Raw genomic sequence first — 21,362 nt, forward strand, 5'->3', positions numbered from 1 at the left:
AAAGAGACATATGTGAACAATGTGCTGCCAAGATAGTGTTCTTGTGGATTAAATCCCTAACAGCCAAGTGTTTAGGAAGACAAGAAAAATTGACCTGGACTTGTATAACTAGCAGCCAAGCAGATTCTACCCTAGCCTAGGCAGTCTTGAAAGATGTTGCAGAATAAATTGAACATATTTGACAGGCTCCCAAAAGCCTGGAGACTTTGTTTTCTCCAAATACTTGTATTGCTTTTAAAAACATCTTTAAAATTGTTAAAAGAAAACTGTTCACCTACGTACTAAGTTATCCATCTTGACTTTGAGTCAACAGAATCATTTTATACCTTGTTTGATTCCATGGGAGACATAAACGGGGGATGTGTAGCTCTGTAGAGACAACATACCATTTTTTTCATTGTTTAATTTGCAGTCTTTTAATCCAGAATGTTTCCATGACTGTGTATCATTGTCATTTCAAAAGGATATATTTAACTCCTCTGCTGACAACTGGATAGCTACAGTTCAGTTATCCATGAAGAGAATATTTCCAGTTAAGAGTGGTGCCAGCACAAAAGTAATTTTTTCTCCTAACTTTCCAAATGCCTTAGTGAATTGCTTTTCTTGTTATGAATGGAATAAGAAATGTCTATTTTTAGACTGTAATGCTCTGTATTCCTAAGCACAAGGAATATGAAGAATGGACAATGAATTCTGTGTGCACCTGCTAGTTCTTAGAATCTGCTTTCTATAGGATCCAAAGATTAAAGACCCTTGTACCTGATCTAGAGTCTAGATTATATTAAACTTTCAGGCTTTATTATACTTTGCTGATGGAATCCTTGAAAGCAACTCCAAATTAAGGTCCTCTGCAAACTGATGGATTCCTAATACTATAGGTACCTATTTAAAATCAAGCACTAAGACACATCCAGGGAGTGTAAAGGTAGCACAGCAGGAGGGGGGGGAAATAAACACTGCGAATGCGTCAGTTTGTCCATCATTCCATGGCCTATTGTGAAAATAATTACTAAGCAGGAATAAAATTATGCTCAAAAAGGAACCTGTTTCCTGTTTGGAAAATATGATGCTTTAACAAGTTAAATTGTCAAACTAAATGAATGATATAATATTTTAGGGCTCACCTCATTGTGTATAGCAACGTCCCATCCTCTGTAATTCGTAGTAGTTTATTTGGCATCGTCATGTTATGAGCCACTGACTTCTTTCCATTGTGGAAAAAGGTATCAGGTGTCCAAATTTTGCTGGCCATTAAATTATTTAACCGGAGAACAGTCATAGGTCCTTTGAATTTTAATCTCTCATCTTTCCAGCTTTGGCGGAAAAATACATCTATAGTGTATTCCTACATCAATTCAGAAAAAAGGGAAACATTTTTGATGCCATATATTGCAATATGAGAACTTGAAAAGTATATTGTTACCGTTCCCTAGAAGCAAGATGACTATTAATGAAATTAGTAATTATCAGAACGTTTATTTCTCTATATTACTTACAATGTACCTGAAGCTGGTTATTAAACAGTTGCAATATCAGTACTGTGTTCAACGGAATAAATGTTAGGTAGAATAGTATATCAGAAGTTAGACAAGAATTTGAAATATAATATAGTGGAAACAAAATAATTCACCCTTTTCTCACTTTTCCTTCACCTTCTGTAAAACTGTAATTTGAAGCTGTGATATGTAGCCAGTATGCGTAACACAGGAAGGATATGTCTCTTAGAAGAAAACAAGCCTGGTGAGACAGGGTCTTACCAGAGCCTTTTGTTCTAAGTGTCTCATTAGCATAAACATGTAGTCAACCTGTGAAAAGTTCACAGTTCACTAAAACTATGTGGTCTGATTTATGATATGTGGAACGGTTCATTGGGCCAAATCATTGGACTACAGAGAACACAAACCGAGAACAGCTTTGGACTAAGAATTATAGTTCGGTTATGCAAGGACTGGGCTAATGGGGAAGAGATGCAGTGTCTGACTCAGTGTACATGGGGAGAATCAAAATAAGCAACACTCATTACGAAATGAAAGAATTATTTGTTACAAAGCAACAGGACAAAGTTAAGAGGGAGAGGGTGAAATTAGGAAAAACATGTTGAAGTATTATACATAAAATATAGATGGGGGGGGTGTGAAAATGTGAAGACCTCCTGTGGATGCAGTATAGTATAATATTTTCCCGGGGAAAAATTCCACTCTGACATGAAAGTTCAGTATGGGATTATCCTGCCCCTTCCATCATTCATGGCTGTGATAATGTGATAAACATCAAAGGTAGCTATCCAAACACTGTTCAAAATTACCCTGAATGATAATATTTTGGCTGAGAAACTGAACTTTTGCTGAGATCTCCTGCCTGAAACAAAGGAAATTCCTGTGTGTGAAGGCACACACAGCTATAAGGAAAAGAGCTGCCCCAACGAATATGTTAGTAAAGAGAAACGTTCTGGAACAAGTATGCAAAATCTCTCTGTGGCAGACTCCCTTAGACTTGTGATTTTTCTTTTAACAAATGTCAATGCCCCGTACACCGTAAGCAATTGTGAGCTGTTTATTCCTTTTGCAACTATCAGCAAGTAAGAATGGTGATTCTTACCGGTGGTGTGTTTTTCCTGGTTTTAGGGCATGAAATGCCTAAATAAATTTCTTGTGGACATGGAAATGTTGTAGTTCCATGGGATGGTCTTACTTTGGGTTTGTTTGGGTTTTGGTTGGGGTTTTTTGGAGGGTTGTTTTTTTTTTTTTAATTTACATCCCAGACCTGTGAATAATTTTGGTGCATACTTAATTGTATTTCCATTTTTATAATCATGTGCTCAGTGAGCTGCTGAAGCCTGGATTTGTTCAGCTCCAGTGACAGCAGTTGTGCACTTACAGCCAACTACTTGCTTCAGAATTTTGCTGGGTTGGGGCCCTAGGTTGAACTGTGTGCAAAACCTTGTCCCAGGTGTGCAGCAGGGTAGGAGGTTTAAAATGCAGTAGATGGTATTAAAATATTAGATTTCCTCCATGTTTTACTAGCTCCAAAGAAAATTTCCTCCTACACACATGGGAAAGGTAAAAGACATGCCCAGAAGGTGACATCATTTCAGTGTGCGTGTAAGCCATTCCCTTTTTATCTCTTTCAACTGCAAAGAAGGAGGCGAGTGGGAGGTGGTACAGGTTGAGAGAAGGGAGTCTGGTTCTTCACTTTGTATGAACACAAGGTTCTTATGCTGGAAAAGAACAAGAAGTCTGAGAGATTTGATAAGGGATCTGACAGCATAAGACAAAACTCAATTAAAAAGTAGCTGACAGGTCATGTCTGGCATAGACTGAATCTTTCTTTATCCCAGGCTGTTGCACCATATAGGGTGAATTAATTTTGGTTGAGATTTCTCAACTTCTTAGCTTTCACTACCCACTTTAACGTGTACAATAATTCTGCTCAAATGAATCCTGACAGACAGGTGATCTTTAAGATCAAATCATCAGATACCCTGATTAGGGCTTTCTTCTACAGGAGGGTGCCATATAGAACAAGGGAACAGAATAATTTTCTCCACGCCATGTACTATAGCAGTGGTCTACGTGCAAACACATGAGCGAGATGAAATTCAGAATAAATTCTCCACAGTGGAGACTCTTCATTCCTTAGTGTGCAGGTAAAGAAAGAACATTCCTATCTGCACTTTGGCAATAAGTTTTATGGTATTGAATATTTATAACACTTTGCCCTAAATACTCTCTAATTTACTCATCTGATATCTCCCCCTGGAGACCGTTTATTCACAAGGTAGACCACAATGTGGTCTACATCAGACGAGGTGCTGTACAAGAAGGTAGTAAGATAGAAACTCGTTCCTGAAGAGCTTACAGTACAGAAGCAGTAGGAATGAAGGTTTACTGGGGGGGGGGGGGGGGAATCTGTCTTTATGAAAAAAAATATTTTAAAATGCTTCTTATTCCAGATAATATACATTAAAAATTTCACAAAAATGACAGTCATGTGAGAATAGCCAGTTATCTGTTGCTTAGTTCAATCCACCATCTGAGAGAGCATGCCCGAAAACCTGCAAAGTTCTTCCAAAAAAAGATGTTTTTATTTTAAAAAGTGCTTTTCTCCTGTTTAACTTTATTCACAAGTTTAAGCACAAGCCAAGACATTCTCTTTATAGAATAACAGGTTATGTCTATGCTGCTCTTAAAAGAGTGTATTGAGAGTGGGTAGGAACACCATGTACTCCCTGATATATCAACCTACTATCTATATAAGTGCCTCATTGCATTCCTGCAAACAGATGGTCTAGGTATGCTGATGTCTCACTGTGGCTGTAGTTTCATAACATATGGCGTCAGCTGGAATAGCTCATTGCCAGTTCCCAGCCATGAGTCCTGGGCTCAGACAGCAGTGCATCGTTCCCTCACTGTGCCAATACAGCTGCTTGTGAGGTCTCCCTGGGGCCAAACCCCACAACCCCGTCTACACTTACTGTAAATTTGCTCACTGGAGCAAATCTGGGGTAGCCCTCAAATGATGGTGTCTACAACCAACCTGTAGTATGCATAGAGGACTTTGCACTAAATGCACATTGAAATGAATATAAACTTCATATTCTGGTAATCTCTTCATTTTATCTTTCTCTTTCTGTCTCTGATTTCACACTTATTTCCCTAAGTAAAAGAGTTAGCATGAGTAGGCTGCACACACATTACTTTTTAGGGGAGGTGAGTAGGAGTTTTACACTAAATGCCTTTCTGTAATTCCTTAGTTTTCAACACATATGAACGCCTGCCTGTGTGTTTCTTGGTCACACAGAGACTGATGAATTCCTTCTCCTGTTTAACTAAGTGAAAATCAAGAGCCAATGCAGTATGGGTTTTTAATTATTTTTGAGATTTTTTTTGTAGGTAGTGATTGCTTGTGCTGTAGTAATTAAGCTATACTGAATTATAGCTGAAGTCAATAATTTTTTTCAAATATACCTATTCCTAATTCTGAAAGTAGATTATTTTTGGTTTCAGTATTTTATTCGTCCTCAAAACCCAAATCCCATACAAATATCAATTTGTCCTAGGAATGCCAAACTAGCTTTACCTTCTACTTAATTAAATCACCTGAAACTACAAAGTATAAGTAGGTGCTGAAGTCCAAACATTATGTAGTCCCAAGTAATTCAGCAGGCCTATCAGTTACTCGAAACTTATGTCTACATATAGGAAAGCATCCATATCCACTTGCTTATTAGATTGCCATTCATTACTGGAGTTTTCTAGTAAATTTGACTCAACAGAGCAAAAAATAGCTTAGCCAGCTGACTTATAGAAAACAACTCTAATAAATATTACTACAAAGCATACATTCATCCGCATTCATCTATCTCCCACAAGCATCTACGTCCAGCCCAACACTTAAATTATGTTAATTTTCAGGAAATTAACAGGAGAGACCTGTCTTCTTGGGACAGGTCTCTACAAAAATGGAGCAACCTCAGATCATGTACAAACTGCAGCTGCTACAGTTTTAATTCAAAGACTATTAAATTAAAAGAATATATATTTTAGTCACATGACTGTGTTCAAAGTTTTCAGTTTGTCCAGTGGTGATTGGTTACCTATGTCGAGCCAGAAATGGGAAAGCAAGATGAAGGGTTGCTGAACCAATTACCAGAACACAAATAGTGGATGTCAGTGGTTTCTACCAATCTTTAATACAAGGAATTTCCCCTCTTTTAAGGCATAATCTAGAGCAATAAGTAGACATTGTAATTTCACAAGATTATCACAGAACAAAAAAGCAGAAGTCACTGAATTTTTTTTTTAATTTTTCTTCATGGTATATATAGTACTTAGAAGTATTGTATATACATGCTGAGGAGACAAGTCACCAGTCTAGCTATTTTCCTGGATTACCCTTCTATTGCAGGTCTTCTCAGCAGAATGACTGGTCAAAAAGTCTGTGCTGCCCAAGCTATTCTTTCTCATTTAAATATCATGTCATCAGTTGCAATTATAAATTTGACTGTAGTTTTATAAATGCTATTTTCAAATCAATCAGGAAAGGTCTTTGCATAAAGTTCATTTAGGAAAATAAACTATCTTGTAAAAGTTACTTTCTCTGTTATTCCACCCCTTAACATTGTTTTGAGTAGTCAGAAACTTGTAATAACCTGGTGTTCAAGGCCTGTCTACAGTTTTAGTTCAAATTAAACAACTTACAGTTTTGTGGTAAGAAATGGAACTTGTTTCCTTTCCTGTGATAATTTTTTCTCTCTTTTTTTTTTTCATCTTTCTTTTGGTGAATGTCTTTAGCTAAATGTAGCCAGCTACAAGGTCAAACTGTTTTATTTTCTTTATTTAAATTAATGACGATGTTTCCAGCGTTCATCCTAACACAGGATCCAGCAGATACTAGTAGCTGCAGACCAGGCTTTCCCTGTCGATAGCAACCTACTTGTGAAGACCTCATTTATATGCAAAATTTAAAGTACCTTATCCGTATTTTTACACAGTTGTTAATATCTCTTAAGACCAGGGCTCACAACATCTTCATTCAGTTTTCTGAACTTCTCCATCCCCTGCAGTTATCTAGCAATTTGATTTTAATATTCATTCCATGAAGAAGTGACACTAATTCTCTCATTAATCTTCTCTTCTCTTTCAGCAGCCAAGATCTAGGAAAGTCACTTCCCATTGATCAGTAGCTTTTAATATAAAAATACAGGTTAGACTGTACAGATGTCACACTGTAGGCATAAGTGTTAATTGCGTTTTAAGATGATGATCTCTCTCGGCAAATTGGATCACTGATGTGCCAGCAAGGACATGAGCAATCATTCTCAGAAGAATACGGATCCAAACCCTAATGCTCTTCATAATATATTATGTAGCAAATATAAGGTCTGTTAAAACACATTATTAAAGTCACTGAGGCTGCTAATTTCAGGGCACTTAAATGCAGTCACAGCTAGCAGGAATGGTTGCACATAAAAGCTGACAGCATTTTGGAACCAAGGGTTTAAAAAAACCCCAGCCTTAAAAGGAATAAATAAGTTATTGCATAGATCTTCCATCCTCCAAATTAAAAAGACAAGAGGAAATGAAGGCTGTAGAAACACAGGCCATCACTTACCATGTCATGGTCTGAAACAGGCCCAAAACTGGTGACGAAGATGTCAGTCTTCACTTCAGTTACACGCTCTGATGAAGCAGGAAATTAGGACAGTGAGTGTCTATCAACAGTCTTCATTAGATCTAACCACTACCAATTCTCACGATAAATAGAAAAATTATTGGCTTTGATTAGCCATTCTAAAATTGGTCTACAATACGGTGCTGGTAATTTATTGCTTCTAGATGTAATTTCACAGTCAATATTGTCAGCAACAATTTTTTTATTACAGTGGTTCCACAGAACTTTTTGAGACATGGCTTGTGATTCCACAGTACAGCAGCCATAGTTCCACTGTTGTGTAAATCTTTTCACTCTTTGACTAATAAATCTTCTTGTCTGATGACATAAACAGTGCTGAATATTTTACACAGTACTCAAAAGTCTCATTGGGTACTCAATGTTTCTGGGCAAGCTGAATGAAGGTCTCTAATAATTAACCCTGGTCTTATGATTTATGTATTTTTTTGAGACACAGGAACATAGAAGAGAAAGAGAGAGAAAGAGAGAACATTACGGTGTATAAAAACATTAAGATATTTTATTGGCATGAGTTAGAAATGGCTGCATTACCCTTAACTGCAATAAACAAAAAGGAGTTAAAACTTTTCCAAATAAATATCAGTTAAACTTCTCTATTACAATTTTTGACTTATGTATAAATGTTATAGTTTGTAAATGTTTTAGATTTCTTTTTAAATTGATACAGGCACTAGCACTAGATTTCCCTTAAACTACCAAATTTGTTTTATAGGCCTCAACGAAGATTAGTATAAATAATAATTCAGAAATCTATAACATGTACATAACACAGATTATATGTGTATGCTATATCATAAAGCTAGACTTCTCTGTGATTTCAAGGATGTACATTTGCTCCATGGCACAATGCCCTTGGCCACTTCAGAAGAATCTAATGATTTTAGTGGTCACAAATGCTGAGTCTGAGACAGCTAAAATGGTGCTGATCTCCAGAAAGAGCCAAACATCTGGCTTCTGCAGATCTACTGCTAAAAGTCACTGTGAGAGACGCACAAGCTTAACTTCCCCCCCTCCTCTCCTCCCCCTCTGCACACACACAGTATCAGTCACTTCTGAACATATTGGTATTTTCTAGGCCACACATCACAAAATATTCACCCAGGATGGCATATATCAAAATAACTCTGTTGATTTAAATATAGCTGCAGGGAGTAACACCACCTGGAGGCATAAATCCAAACAGTGTTGAGTGGAGCTAACCCCATCAGCTTTCAGAATTTACAGCGATGTAAGTCCGAATACATTTACTACAGTGCTATACAAGCCAGCGTGGGGTTTTTGGTAGAAATTTCAAATGTGGAAGGAGTGATACATTTCTCAAATAACTTTCAAAAAAGAAATAAATTCAGAAATTTGGAATATTAAAAGTAATCCTAAAGACAAGAAGCTAACAGAAAAGTACGTGTATAGCAAGTAAAAGTCATGCAGCAGGCAAAAATTTTCATAAGACTAAGAAACGTATATATGTAGCTATCCATACAATATTATTTAAATATTGTAAAATAATTAAATTTAAAAACTAATTTAATACAAGCCTTTGATTTCAAAAGACTTTGGACTGTTTAAATATGATTTGTTCCATCTGACAAGAAAGTTCTGACAGAAGAGAAGTGAAATCAGGAATCAAGGTTAAGCAGTCAGTAACAATATACATTTCTGTATCTGATGCAAAAGTTCTAATGAGAATCAGTGTTCTACAATGCACATACAGGCTTTTCGCTTTCATTCAAAAAAGTCTACAACTTCTAAATATATATAAATGTAAGCAGTTTAATATAAATGTTTAATATATATACAATAATATATCTCCTTTTGTGAGACAGCAATAATCAAGATGCAATATTAGATCTGATTCTACTGTCATTCTAGTAATGCACTGAATGACACTTGTATTCTGTTAGCAAGTTAATGCAAAAATTAAGTAGTAGCAAAAGTAATCTCCAGGACTCATTAAAAAAGTTAAAGGATGAAATTTCCAATGTATTATTCGTAATCACAGAAAGTAAAATGCTATGATGTGGCTGAATTGCCTAATAATATTCTTTTCGTTCTTTATATCTGTGACTGAGACGTGTGCAAACTACAGTGACTATTGACAAAAGCATTGGATAGGTGAAATTTCCTCCTTAACTGTCCAGTGAAATTAATGTGTGACCTTATTCTCTTGACATCTAATTGGCTCTGGACTTAAAGAAGTTCACAGTGAGAATTTAACCTTCTATTACTGGAAGAAGCATATGGTTGTCCAGACATTACTTGGCTTGAGAAAAAAGTATTCTCTCCTTCAGCCCATCACTTTCACAAAAGTTCAGGAGGCTGTGGTCTTGTATGAAACAGCTGGCAGAAAAAGAATATGGAGATTTCACAAGGTCCAGTAAAACATTGCTCAATGGATTCTTTAAGTTCCAGCTGCTCAATCACCTTTTCTTAAGACTGAGAAACTAATATCATCACAAAACCTATTAGCCTTTTACATATTGAAAAGTGAAACTCAAATGACTCTTTTAAAGACCTTTCATCCTGACTCCCCATCTCTCCATCTTCTTTCCATTGAGGCAGTTCCACTGGTGTCATTAGGAGATAGAAGATGCTAGAAGCTCTTCAGGCACAATGCATTCATGCCTTAATGGTGTAAATCCCAGATCTGAGTGAACCTCTACTTAGTATAATATAGCTAACTGATTTACCTTGCACAAACACAGAATACGCTCTTTGAATCACTGGCATATCATGTAGTGCTATCCTGAATTCTAGTTTTGGGAAACATATGGTCATAGTAGAGAGGTTAAGGCTTAAGGAGATCACTTTGAGGACACAAAATGGAAACTAAAGGCTTTGGCAGTAAGATGGAAGATTTCCAAGGGGTTGGAAAAAAGAGTGATGCCTTTCATTTCTATATAATATTGAAGATAATTTAAGTGGCATGTAAGTCATAAGTAATAATAGAAAATTCAGATTGTGAACTCACAAGAGATTGTGTTATCTACATACCGATTACACTTTTGCAGAGCATCTAATCCCAGGTCTCTTCACATACAGATAAAACCACTGTACACACCACCAAATAATTTCTTTTTTTTTTTTGATATGTACCTCATTTTCAAAAGCAATGAAAAAGTGTTTATGAACACACAGAAAAAGATTAGCCCCTCCAAAGCCATATGGAAGTTTTGAAATTTTTGTTTACTGTTTTACTAATTAGATGATTCAACTGTGCTTTGTTAAGAGCTTCAGAAGTTGTGAGTCACTCCTGCACAGGACATGTGTTTACTCATACAGTTGGGATATATATTTGGAATCAAGGTTAACCATGTTCAGTTTGCAGCTAGATTACCATGGGAAGGCTTAAACTGTGCTTCAAATGCTCAGAATGCATTTTTCAGGAACCTCAAGTCCTGAGCTATATTCAAAACCTTCACAATATCCCTGAGAACTAGAGAAAATTCTAAGTCATTGAACAAAACAAGCTCAGGTCAGGAGCTGCTCGAACTGCTGAGGATAAATCTGTCAGTTATAAAGACTGTTAACCATGGCTCTTGACTATAACATCTATCTTATGAACCAGGACTAAGTAATATAGGGATATCTGTAGAATATGTAACTATTCCATTAAAAAAACCCAAGGAAATGATTCATGACTTACTAGTTTTACTATAAGGCAACCAAAGGGTCCAAGTAGTTACTGATCAGCAAAATAGCAACAGAGTACCACACCTAGACACTGGAGCACAGCCTCAGGCAATTGATCCACATGTAGCTATGAAAGCACCAGTCAGTGTGAACTACTGTAATTTTACTGTTTACAACTACTGTGTTTTGCTAATGAAGCTAGACTAACATAAACTCTCAAAATTAATAACAATAAATATTTTGATTTAAACTCCCAGGGAGCTCATTATTGCTAGAATTGTGATTGGATTACAAATTGAGAACAAAATAAGAAATACAGATTTATTTAAACAGCAGGAAATAAGCCTATTTATCATAGGAAACTATACATTAACTATTTCCCTTTCTAATGTGCTGGTATTTGAGCACAAGGCTTATTTGAATTGCATATTTTGGTGGTTTAAATTAATTCCATCTTTTTTTGGTAATGCCCTTGTTCTTCCTGCATGTCTTGTGTACGTATGTGCTATAATTATTAAAATAGAGAAGATTTTTCTTATGGTTTTGAATGAAGGGAATTTAGATGCCTGTATAGTGTACACTATTCTTACTAAAAAAAGGTAGACTAATGACCCTGGCTGCATCCCATGAAGTATTTTGATCGAAGAACCACAACAAATACGCTCATAAGTATTTTGTGCTGCTGCTTTTGTAACAGTAGAGACCAAAAGGGAGAACAGTGACCTGTTCTGTGATTACCCAGCTATAGTCTGTGCTGCAGTGAAGGGTTTACCGAGAGCTGCGCAGTGTCATGGTCTCCCCACGCCAATTAACAGCTCAAAGCTGCTCATATCCTCCCTACCTCCCTACTGTTGTATTAAATCAATTTTTCTAGGGTCTTCTATGGCTTTTTACAGTTGCCTTTACATCAATGTGGTGCCTACAGAGTGGAAAGAAGACCAAAATCAGCCCTTTCAGTTTTTACAGAGTTAAGTATAGCATCTAGTCCTTCTTCACTTACAGAGTTATGTGTAGGGGTCCAGTATAGTATATATACTCTTTTATACAGTATATATAGTATAGATACTCTTTTCATTTTGAGTAGAAACATTTAGGTTTAACTAAATTTTTATTACACATACAGGCCAAAATCATATTTTCCCTAAACTTTAAGTTAGCTCAGATATGAGTTCAAATCCAACAGTTTCCATTGGGACCTCAGTTACCAAGAAGTAAGTTTATCATATATTTATAGATAATGTTCTCATAAAACTGAATTTTAAAACCTAATTAACATAATACTGTCAGGTTTGTTTTACATCACTTTAAATATAAGCACTCTGTGGAAGTAATGAATTGCCCGAGATGGACCGATGTTCCACTTAAGGACAGTCACACTCAATTGTGATAAACATCACACAGGAGAGCTCAACAAATAGCTTTTACTGATAGCGTAAAACAAGTATAATTTTGTTCAATACTGAAGTAATGTTGATAATCTACTTGGGATGACCTAATGGGCATTTGACCCAACCATAAAAGCAAATTTCATTTAGGAAGATTCCGGTCTGCCTTGTTCTTCTTAGTTCGGTATTAAACAACCTTTCTACTACAAAATCACTCTCAAAGGGATAAACCACATTTACAATTATTTTAAGTTACAAAATCATAGACCATGTGATATCCTTTAGTTTTAGAGAGGGGATGTGTGCACTGCAAAGGTGATAGTCTTAAAAAATCTGTAGCTGCACCTGATTTCATGTTGATGAATCTGAGCACCAGGTACAAACCACCTGCCCTGTGCAAGCCCGCCCTCTCTCCACTGTGGCACTCCAAATCGGCCATGGTGGCATCTCAGGGCTCATCTCTATTCCCCACATGAAGACAACCCAGAACAAAAGGCAATGCTGTATCCATTTATCTGAGGAACTTATTTTTTCCATCATTTTTTGTTGCTTTTCAATTCTTTTAAACTCCCGCTCTAGATACAGTGGTTTACTATGAGAGGTCACCAAACATTGATGTGAGTTTTCCTCCTTATTTGACTCCTTCCCACCACTCTGATCCTTTAGTTTGTTCAGGATTGCGTATTTGAAGAGAGAACAGCATCTTAATTATTTAGCCTATTTTTGATCACCTGTAGTTCTAGGATCCAGATAGTTCCCACAGAAAATTATGCTATTACCCAAATGACTTCACTGTTTATTTTTTCTCTTGATGTCTGAAATAATTTCCTCTTTTTCAGCTTCAATATGTTACTCTCTGCAATTCCTCCTCCTTGCTTTTTGTAAATTATTATCTTCTCATAGAGTTAATAGGTGTTCTCTAGTGTGATTCAGAACGTTTTTACATTCATTTTGAAAGTTCTATTTCCCAGGCATAAATAACTGTAAATGTAGTTATTTGTCCATGTTTATGGATGGGTACAACAGATGCTATTTCCTAGCAATGTCTGACTAAGTGACTATGCCCACATATGAAGGAGGCAAATATCTAAATAACACAATTTATATCAATAATTATTGATAAGAGGTGTAAATGTGCCACTGCATAACATAGTGCTGCGTGTTTCTTTTAAAGAAAAATCAGATTATTTTAGCTACAATGCCATTTTTTAAATACCGAGCATATTCAATCACTATAATTTTTCCCCGTGGGTCACCTAATCCATTTTTTTATATTCTTGTTAATGAGAAATAATTCCTTCTTTGTTTAATGGCAAAATGCTCAGAGCTGCTTACTTAATTTCAGATATGGCCTTCCTGGGTTATCTGATGAATAGTAACTTTCATTCCCATACTTTTTATGGAGCATATGTGGTTTTTAGTTTTCCTTTTGAAGTGATACCTCAAAAGAAGATCTAAAAAAAGGAAAGGGAGGACTTAATATTAATCTGGCACTGATTCCATGCATGCTGAAAGAGTGATTCAAAATTCAGCACCTCTAAATTTTTCATTACCTTAATGCTCCACCTTTTAACCTAGCTTTCCAATTAATATATAGTATAGCTTCAACAATGTATCTTTGTAATGAGATCTCTCCAGGAGAGATTCCTGGCTTCATGGTGCCTCATCTGCCTCACCAGGATATTTCTACCAAACAATGAAACTGTTCAACACACCTATAGGAGGTTTGCAAACTTGGGATAGAGAAATATCATGGCGTTTTTTTCAAAAAGGAGGAAATTACTCCTGTAAGTGAGTAAAGCAAGGTCAAGATCAAACCCCTTTCACAATTCATTACAATTTTTCAGTAAACATACCGTTTTGTCATTGAATTCTTCATGCATACACATAAACTCAAGGAAGGAGAAACAAATAAACTGACTGAAGAAACTCTATCATCTACCTTTTCTTCCATAGATGAGAAAGAGAGAAATTGGTTCTCTTTTCTGTTTCTGTTCATGCACAGAATTCTCTTTTCTGTAGGTGTATATATTTGAAAAACTGCACTACAGAAGGAGAGGTCGTACAGGGATAAGCAGAGAGTTTTCTGCAATATGCCCCTTTCTATAGATGAAAGATGTACCATGCAATGTTTTACTTCATCTACTGTTTCTCAGAAGGCATAGAAAGAACAGGACAGACAATTTGAGATAATTGCAAGTGTGCTATAGTGTAATCAGTGGTACACAGATTTACATTGTGCCTAACAGTGTAAAATTTATCAACATAACATATATGTATGAGAGTCTCTGGTCTCTTAAATTCTCTGATAGCTACATCAGAGCTAATATGGAAGGAATGAGTTTTAGACCTAATTCTATATATCTAAAACCGCTGTTATATTTGCAGCTTTCTTAACATCCTGTTTAGAGTAGATAAAAATCATGTTCTGACTGAAATATTTAATAAGAAGCCATCACTGATGTTGGGAAGAAAAATGAAACCATTGCTCTTCCATAAACATTTTGAAATTTACAGCAACAGATCATGATATAATGGAAGGCTATTGAACTTCCAACTCCAAAACCTGTGCTATATTTGATATATTGATTCAGGTTTCTCATTGCATATTTTTACGTATGGAACATTTCACAATACATTTTCCCATTATACGAAGTATCTAAATCAAATGTGTCAAAATTGAGGTTCTTAGCTCATATTTAGACACCTCAGCAAGAAGGTTTTGCAGAGGTGAACTTCAAAATTCCTGAGCAAACCCTTTATTATAAATTGGTACCAGAATTGAAAACATCGGCTTGGATGTTTGTCCCTAGTTTTTGAAATCTATAATTTATGTATTTTAAATAGAGCATTATTCAACAGTCAAAAGAGTAAAGCTACTGCTTACTACATTTGATTTTAAACGTTAATTTGCTGGCCACAATTTCATTAGATGTGGGAATTTTTAAAAGACCTGATATTCTTAGTTCTAGTATTCAAAGCCGACAAATATAACAGATAAATTAAATTTACTCTGCTGAACTGACACCATGAAACTATAATGTACTGAGCAACAGGGAAATTGTGATATTCGAAGTTCTTGGCTACAGGCAGGAACATCAACACTGTTCAAAAAAAGAGGGATGCAAAGATTATTTAAACTTCTCTAACCCTTGGTTAGAGAAAGTATTCCAATCCTGTCTTCTCTCCATCCCATATTTCCCATATTTCCCATGCTCCACTCATTTTTGTTTTTAAGTGATAGTGATGCAAATGACTATTAAAGTTTGTGAAGAGACTCATTTTCTCCTATAGAAGCAGTTACATTAGACAATCTTTCTTTCAGGACTAAATTTTAACTGGACTAGACGATCCTTTCATGAGGTATGCAGACCTGTTCTCCCAGTACACCCTTGAAGTCTGGCTTCAGAAACACATATATGAACACACATATGTAAGACTCTGTACTGATGTGCTTAGTTCTCTAAATTGCAATCCAGAGAATGAGATAAAATCCTTTCCTTGCATCTCCCTTTGTTTGCTCTTCTAGTACCTGTTAAACAAGTCCTAACAGCTACAAAACTCATATAAGAAATCATCATATGCTCAGATTTTTCTTGTAGACGTGTACCAGATTCTACACAGTTCACAGAGTTTCATTTATTTATTGCCTTCTCTGCTATGTTTATTTACTGTGAGATAGTAGCTGACTGAATTGTACAGTTGCATTAATCCAAGATTAAGGAGCATTTGTTTCTACACTAGTCTAAGGCTTTGCAAGTAAGCAGCCAAAACCTACTGGTGGATAAAAGTAAAAAGTGATTCTTATTTTGTTGTATATTATCTGAAATTGCACACAAAAATTTACAGACCAACCCATTTTTAAATGTGTTATTAATACTTTACAAACAGAATTTTATCTTTAGCCATTCCTTGAAGTCGGTGAAGTCAAACCATTGAAGAAGCTGGCTCACAATTCAAGAACTGTTGCAAGATGGTAGCCTCAAACCACAGAATAAGCTTACTCTTAATTACCTTCCATTTCATCTGCAGGAGATGGTATAAGAATTCTTAATGTAGTACCGTGTTCTTATAATGCAGTTCCTCTGAGAGCTACTACATGAAAACAGGTTGAACTATACTTTGTGGGGTGGGTTGCTTTGTTTTATTTTACCTGAAGGGTCCAAAAGAAAAAAAAAAAAGTCACATCTGAAAGAAGTAAAACCAACCTTTCCATGCACTGGAAAGAAGAGATCTGTGCTTGTAGGTTTAGAAATTTCACGTTTGTGAACAACGAGCTTTTAACACCCAATTTTGGGGCTGTGTCACAGTAGAACAAATCAAAGAGTGAACATAGGGATGCTGATAAAGACTAGGCTTTGTAACAATGTTTTTATAAAAATGTAATTGCTATGTGTTTTTATACCTTTTTACGGATTCAGCACGAAGAGCAGAAGAAGAAAGACATTTTTACCAAGCTGTGAAGACAAAATGTTACAGAAACAAATCCTGACATACCTAGGTAGAAAAAAAGTCTTATAAACTTCTCTGAGACTTTTATGACTAAGGTTGATTGATGCTTTCACTTTTAAAACCAAATCCTCTTATGAAGATAGTTATAGATAGATGCGCTGTTTAGGCCTGATTCATAAACTTGCTATTTGTCAGGTCACAGGTCATATTTTATTATTTTTTATTCTTCATACATTTAAAGTTTTAATAGGTATTTAGAGGTCTTCTTGAATTGTGAACCATTTTCTTCTTCTTTTGGGTATAAGTGTGAGAAAACTGAGTATGTGAAAGACAGAGAAGGCATGGCATTTTTGAAAAAATGGATATTACATATCAGCATTATTTTATGTGTATATAAAAACAGAATTAAAACAAGTATATAATGGAAAAATGACACTGTTTTAATTGATTTTTATCTAACATGTAACCTTGAAAACTATAATACAACACACCTCCCAGTCCTGGTCTCAAGCGGTTATCATAACCATCCAGCAGACGATCCAATATTCTGGTAAATACTGTGGTGTTGTCTTTAAGTTCATCTTGTGATGAGGTCTGTCCATAGCTGAAATACAGAACAGTTAACACTGAAAAACAGTAATTCCAAAATCTGTTTAATCTTCCTTATACTGGTTTATGGTCACAAAATCTCCTCCATAAAACAAGATTGTAGTGCTTTATAGGGTTCTTTCACTTAAACATTTTCTTCTTAAATTGTACATTTTTTGTAAAATCGTAGAAAACCAGTGCCTCTCTATAAATGGTGAGCAAATAGAACGTCAGTTCCTTAATGTTTATCTCATTATTCATTAATGTTTATAACGTTCTAATATGTGTTCCTCAGTAAAAGTCCCATTTGTCAGCAAAAGATAATGTGTTTAATTAATAATAGTTATAAAAAGTTTGCATACAAAGAAAGATACAATAATTTAGAACACTGACATTTAAGTACTGAAAATAAATGCTAAAACAAAGACAAAACAAAAAATACAGAGATGTCGTCTTTGTGAATATAGAAGTAAATCAAACGAGTGTGCATTTTCGTAGGTCAATATATAATTTTGCTTTATTTTATTTCCCATTTTCCTTTAGCAATTAGATTTGGAGGAATATCTCCAACTTTTCCTTACAGATGTGTAACGAAACCATCTGTTGATATGGAAATCTCTCAGATCTATAAAGTTTTGCTTACAGATCCCTAATGTATATCTCTAACTCAGCCTGAAATTTTGCTTGAACAAGGATAAAATTAAGCTCTTTGAACTCTGCTACCAAAACCTTACTTCCATCAATACAAATCAGAATGAAATCCTTGGGCTTAGTGGTTTCTGTTTTCTGTAGATGACATCAGAATCAACCTTTTTCTTAAATCTGAAACCTTTACCAAATACCCTGTCATAGATGATTCCCTTAATCATAGATTACGGTTGTCTTAAAGCCAAACCCGGTATCGTTTTTTCATTCATTGCTGGGAAGACTTCCATTATAAACATGTGTAGTCATCATGACTAAAAGCAAAAACACTGCTTTCCAAAACATCATTTTGTCACACACATTGCTACCGAACTGGATAAAAAGTGCAGTGCCAAAAACTTTTGTTAGGATCAGGTCTAGTCGCAAAAGTGTTTCTTCCATTAGGCAGCTTGTTATCCATACGGCTACAGCGATACGCGGGTCTCGGTGCTCTGCCAGTTGTTCCTGCTCTAACCAGCAAAGACGTTCTTACGAGGAATATGCTGTTACATGAAATGATCTGGTTCTATTAAAATACCTACGAAATTATCTTCTGTAAGCTGCATCAGTCAAATATCCTTTGTGTATCCCACAAGTATATTTCACTTGTATCAAATACAGAGAGAAGGAGGAAAGATACCCTGAATATAGGTACTCTGGAAATGCTTCCAAGTTATTTGGCACTACAGGTTTGAGTAAGTAACACTACAATTTTAAATCAGTTCCAGAACTGACAGTCATAGAAGTTTTACCAACTTTTGTTTTATTTCAATAGGATGTGACTTTGTAAAGAAAAATTCTCAGGGTTTTTTAATGCATAGAAATCACTGTTTTTAATGAAGAAGACAAAATCTCTAACAGCTTTAAAAAACACTGTGAATTTTCTGTAGCCATATCATATAATTTCACTTAATAAAAAAAGGGTTGATTTGTATTTATTTTTCATACCTACGGTTGCATTTTAAGTCACAGACGTTAATATTTTTTTCTTTTATGCTTCCTATATTTTACCAAATAACAAGTTCTCCTGCTGTCTCCGATGAACATTATCTTTCAAAGGATCATTCCTCATACACCTTATGTAGAATTGCAACACAGGACTTTTCACTGGGTTAAATTTATATTAACACTCATTGTCAGTAAACAAGCAGCTGTACATGTATATCTCAAGGGTAGCAGAAGGTCAGCAGGATAAGGTGGCAGAAAGATATAAAAACACTTCAGAAATTTTAGTGGTAAATAAATGAGTATGTTTGCAGAAGAGGCATCAGAAAGATGGACTAGTGGCAGCGCAGTCGGAAAGGATACAATACAATACACCGCTTCCATTCTGGGTGTCGCATTTGTCAGTACCCTTACCTGTTCTTCCCATCATTTTATCAGAGGCAAAAAGCACCGTTAGGGCTGTTTTAACTGCCATACAGTCACAACAGGAAGAATGTGAACATTTGTGTACATATAAAGTATACTGTAACTCCAGAGGGGTTGTGATTTTTCATTCAAAACACATGTATTAAAATAGTCCTAATGCTGTTTTTTTATGACAAGAAGAATGATATGGAAAGACTGTGTCTTTCTGTATCACAGACACTTTATCTAATTTATCAATTGTTTTTTTCTCATAATGGATTAACAGCACTCCAGAAGAAAAGGCAAGGGAAGTTACTATGACAAAATGGCTTTAGAAACAGATACATTTCATGTAAGGTGTGTACATTTTGAGGAAAAAGTGACTGTATGCGATTGTGTTTTCATATTAAACCACAGTATAATAAAAAACTGTGCACTAACTCCATCTACAGGTCATTATAATAGTGACACACCATATAATTTTTAAACACTAGTCCAATGCATTTTAATTCTCACTATAAGAATGCATATGCATACATTATAGATATAATGACTATATGTACACATATGTATGTACACATATCTATATAATAAACATCGTTCACAAAATTCTCTAGCTAGGCCAAAGTACTTCATGAATATTTCAAATCTCACCTTTCTTAATATATTATCAAAATAAAGGTATTTCTTCTAAAATGTCATGTTTATTCAATACAGCAATTGTAATACGAATCACCCACTTTTATTCTTTTTTTTTTTAGAGGAAACTCTTGTGCAGATGAACCTTTGCCCCTTTGCCCACTCCACTCTATTTGAAATCTTCAAGGTAGCCAGAAGATAAGTTTATCTAGAGCTGCAAATGCGTAAGGAGGCACTATGGAGATCAAGGCACAAACATATCTTTTAGGGATCACTATTGACAATACGAAATTTCTACTGCTTTTTGGTCATTAGGTAGCATTATTGACAGGACATTAATGTTTTTAAAATACAGAAATATATCTGTGAGTCTTCTTAAACACCTTTACTGAATTTTGAATTGTAGAGAGTACTTCAAGAATACTCCAAACTGCTTTATAGTCTTTAGTTAACCTACTAGTTGTTAGATGAGGTGTTGTATGATTAGAAATTGCTCTTAATACTAATGCTATTTTTAGATTATGATTTCAACATATATTCCATAAACATTCAGTGCAGCATGGTTTTTCAAACATAAAGTGTTATGGGGTTTGAGCTTACAATTTCTTCTTCATCCAAGCAGCCTCCCTTCACCAGAAGGTCTACTTTGGATTTGCAAAAACAGCTACTAAGTTAGGACATAATCCTGACCAACCAAGAAGCGAAAGTTTTGCCTCTGCTTGCAGGGACAATCAAGTTATAAATAGGACTTAGATGTGATTAAAAAAAACTTAATTACACCTTTTTTTCCTCTAAAGAAACTTGTATTTCTGAGCAGTCATTATATAAGAGTAGAAAGGATTGCACAGGTGTTTAAGATGTAGTTTAGTTTCAATTTGTTTCAGAAAGCTTTTGCTTTTTTTTCTTCATAATATTGAAAAAAAGATGTTATGCAAACAAATTGTAGTTTTCTTTCAGTCTTCCCTTAGTTAGATTTAGCTGGGATTTGAACAGGGATTAACTTCCCCCAATACACTTAGTAGTAGTGCAGCCCATGCAGTATTTGTCTTATGTTGTTACATTAAATTAAAGGTTCCTAAAATATGTTGGTGCATTAAAAAATATCTCCCCACCTTCTTTCAGTCAGTGCATTCAGTAGGAGGCTCCAGGCCCAGAGGCAGTCACAAAGCACCAAGAGTCTCTTCATGGTGGGCTCTGAAACTAGAAGGAAAATAATCATCAACATCCTTTACATTAAAACAGGTACTGTGGAAAAAAATGTCTGATTTTGGAAACTTTTGTAGAATAATTTGATGTCAGGCAATGACCTCACGATACTATAGCTCATGTCATTCGGAATGAGGGAACACAGCCTTGGCTGTTCTCCTGTTTACCTTCTACTTCTAGACATAGAGGCTTAGGGTGGGATTTATTTTACGGTAAGGGTGTATTCTTGTTCGC

The 21,362-nt window shown here is 35.4% G+C and overlaps 1 protein-coding gene across 1 annotated transcript in view; it reads right to left on the minus strand.

Annotated features, from left to right (window-relative positions):
- Window positions 1-21,116, minus strand: part of GABRA1 (gamma-aminobutyric acid type A receptor subunit alpha1) — a 41,248-nt gene extending 20,132 nt beyond the window's left edge. The window contains exons 1-4 of the mRNA XM_075164128.1: window positions 21,035-21,116; window positions 17,153-17,265; window positions 7,114-7,181; window positions 1,125-1,345 (exon numbers count right to left, since the gene is read on the minus strand). Coding sequence (XP_075020229.1) covers window positions 1,125-1,345; window positions 7,114-7,181; window positions 17,153-17,265; window positions 21,035-21,108 — 476 coding nt within the window. The 5' untranslated portion in view covers window positions 21,109-21,116. The remainder of the gene's footprint in view (window positions 1-1,124; window positions 1,346-7,113; window positions 7,182-17,152; window positions 17,266-21,034) is intronic.
- Between the last annotated feature and the right edge of the window lie 246 nt (window positions 21,117-21,362).

The sequence above is a fragment of the Calonectris borealis genome, chromosome 15 (assembly GCF_964195595.1).
Source record: "Calonectris borealis chromosome 15, bCalBor7.hap1.2, whole genome shotgun sequence".
Classification (NCBI taxonomy): domain Eukaryota; kingdom Metazoa; phylum Chordata; class Aves; order Procellariiformes; family Procellariidae; genus Calonectris; species Calonectris borealis.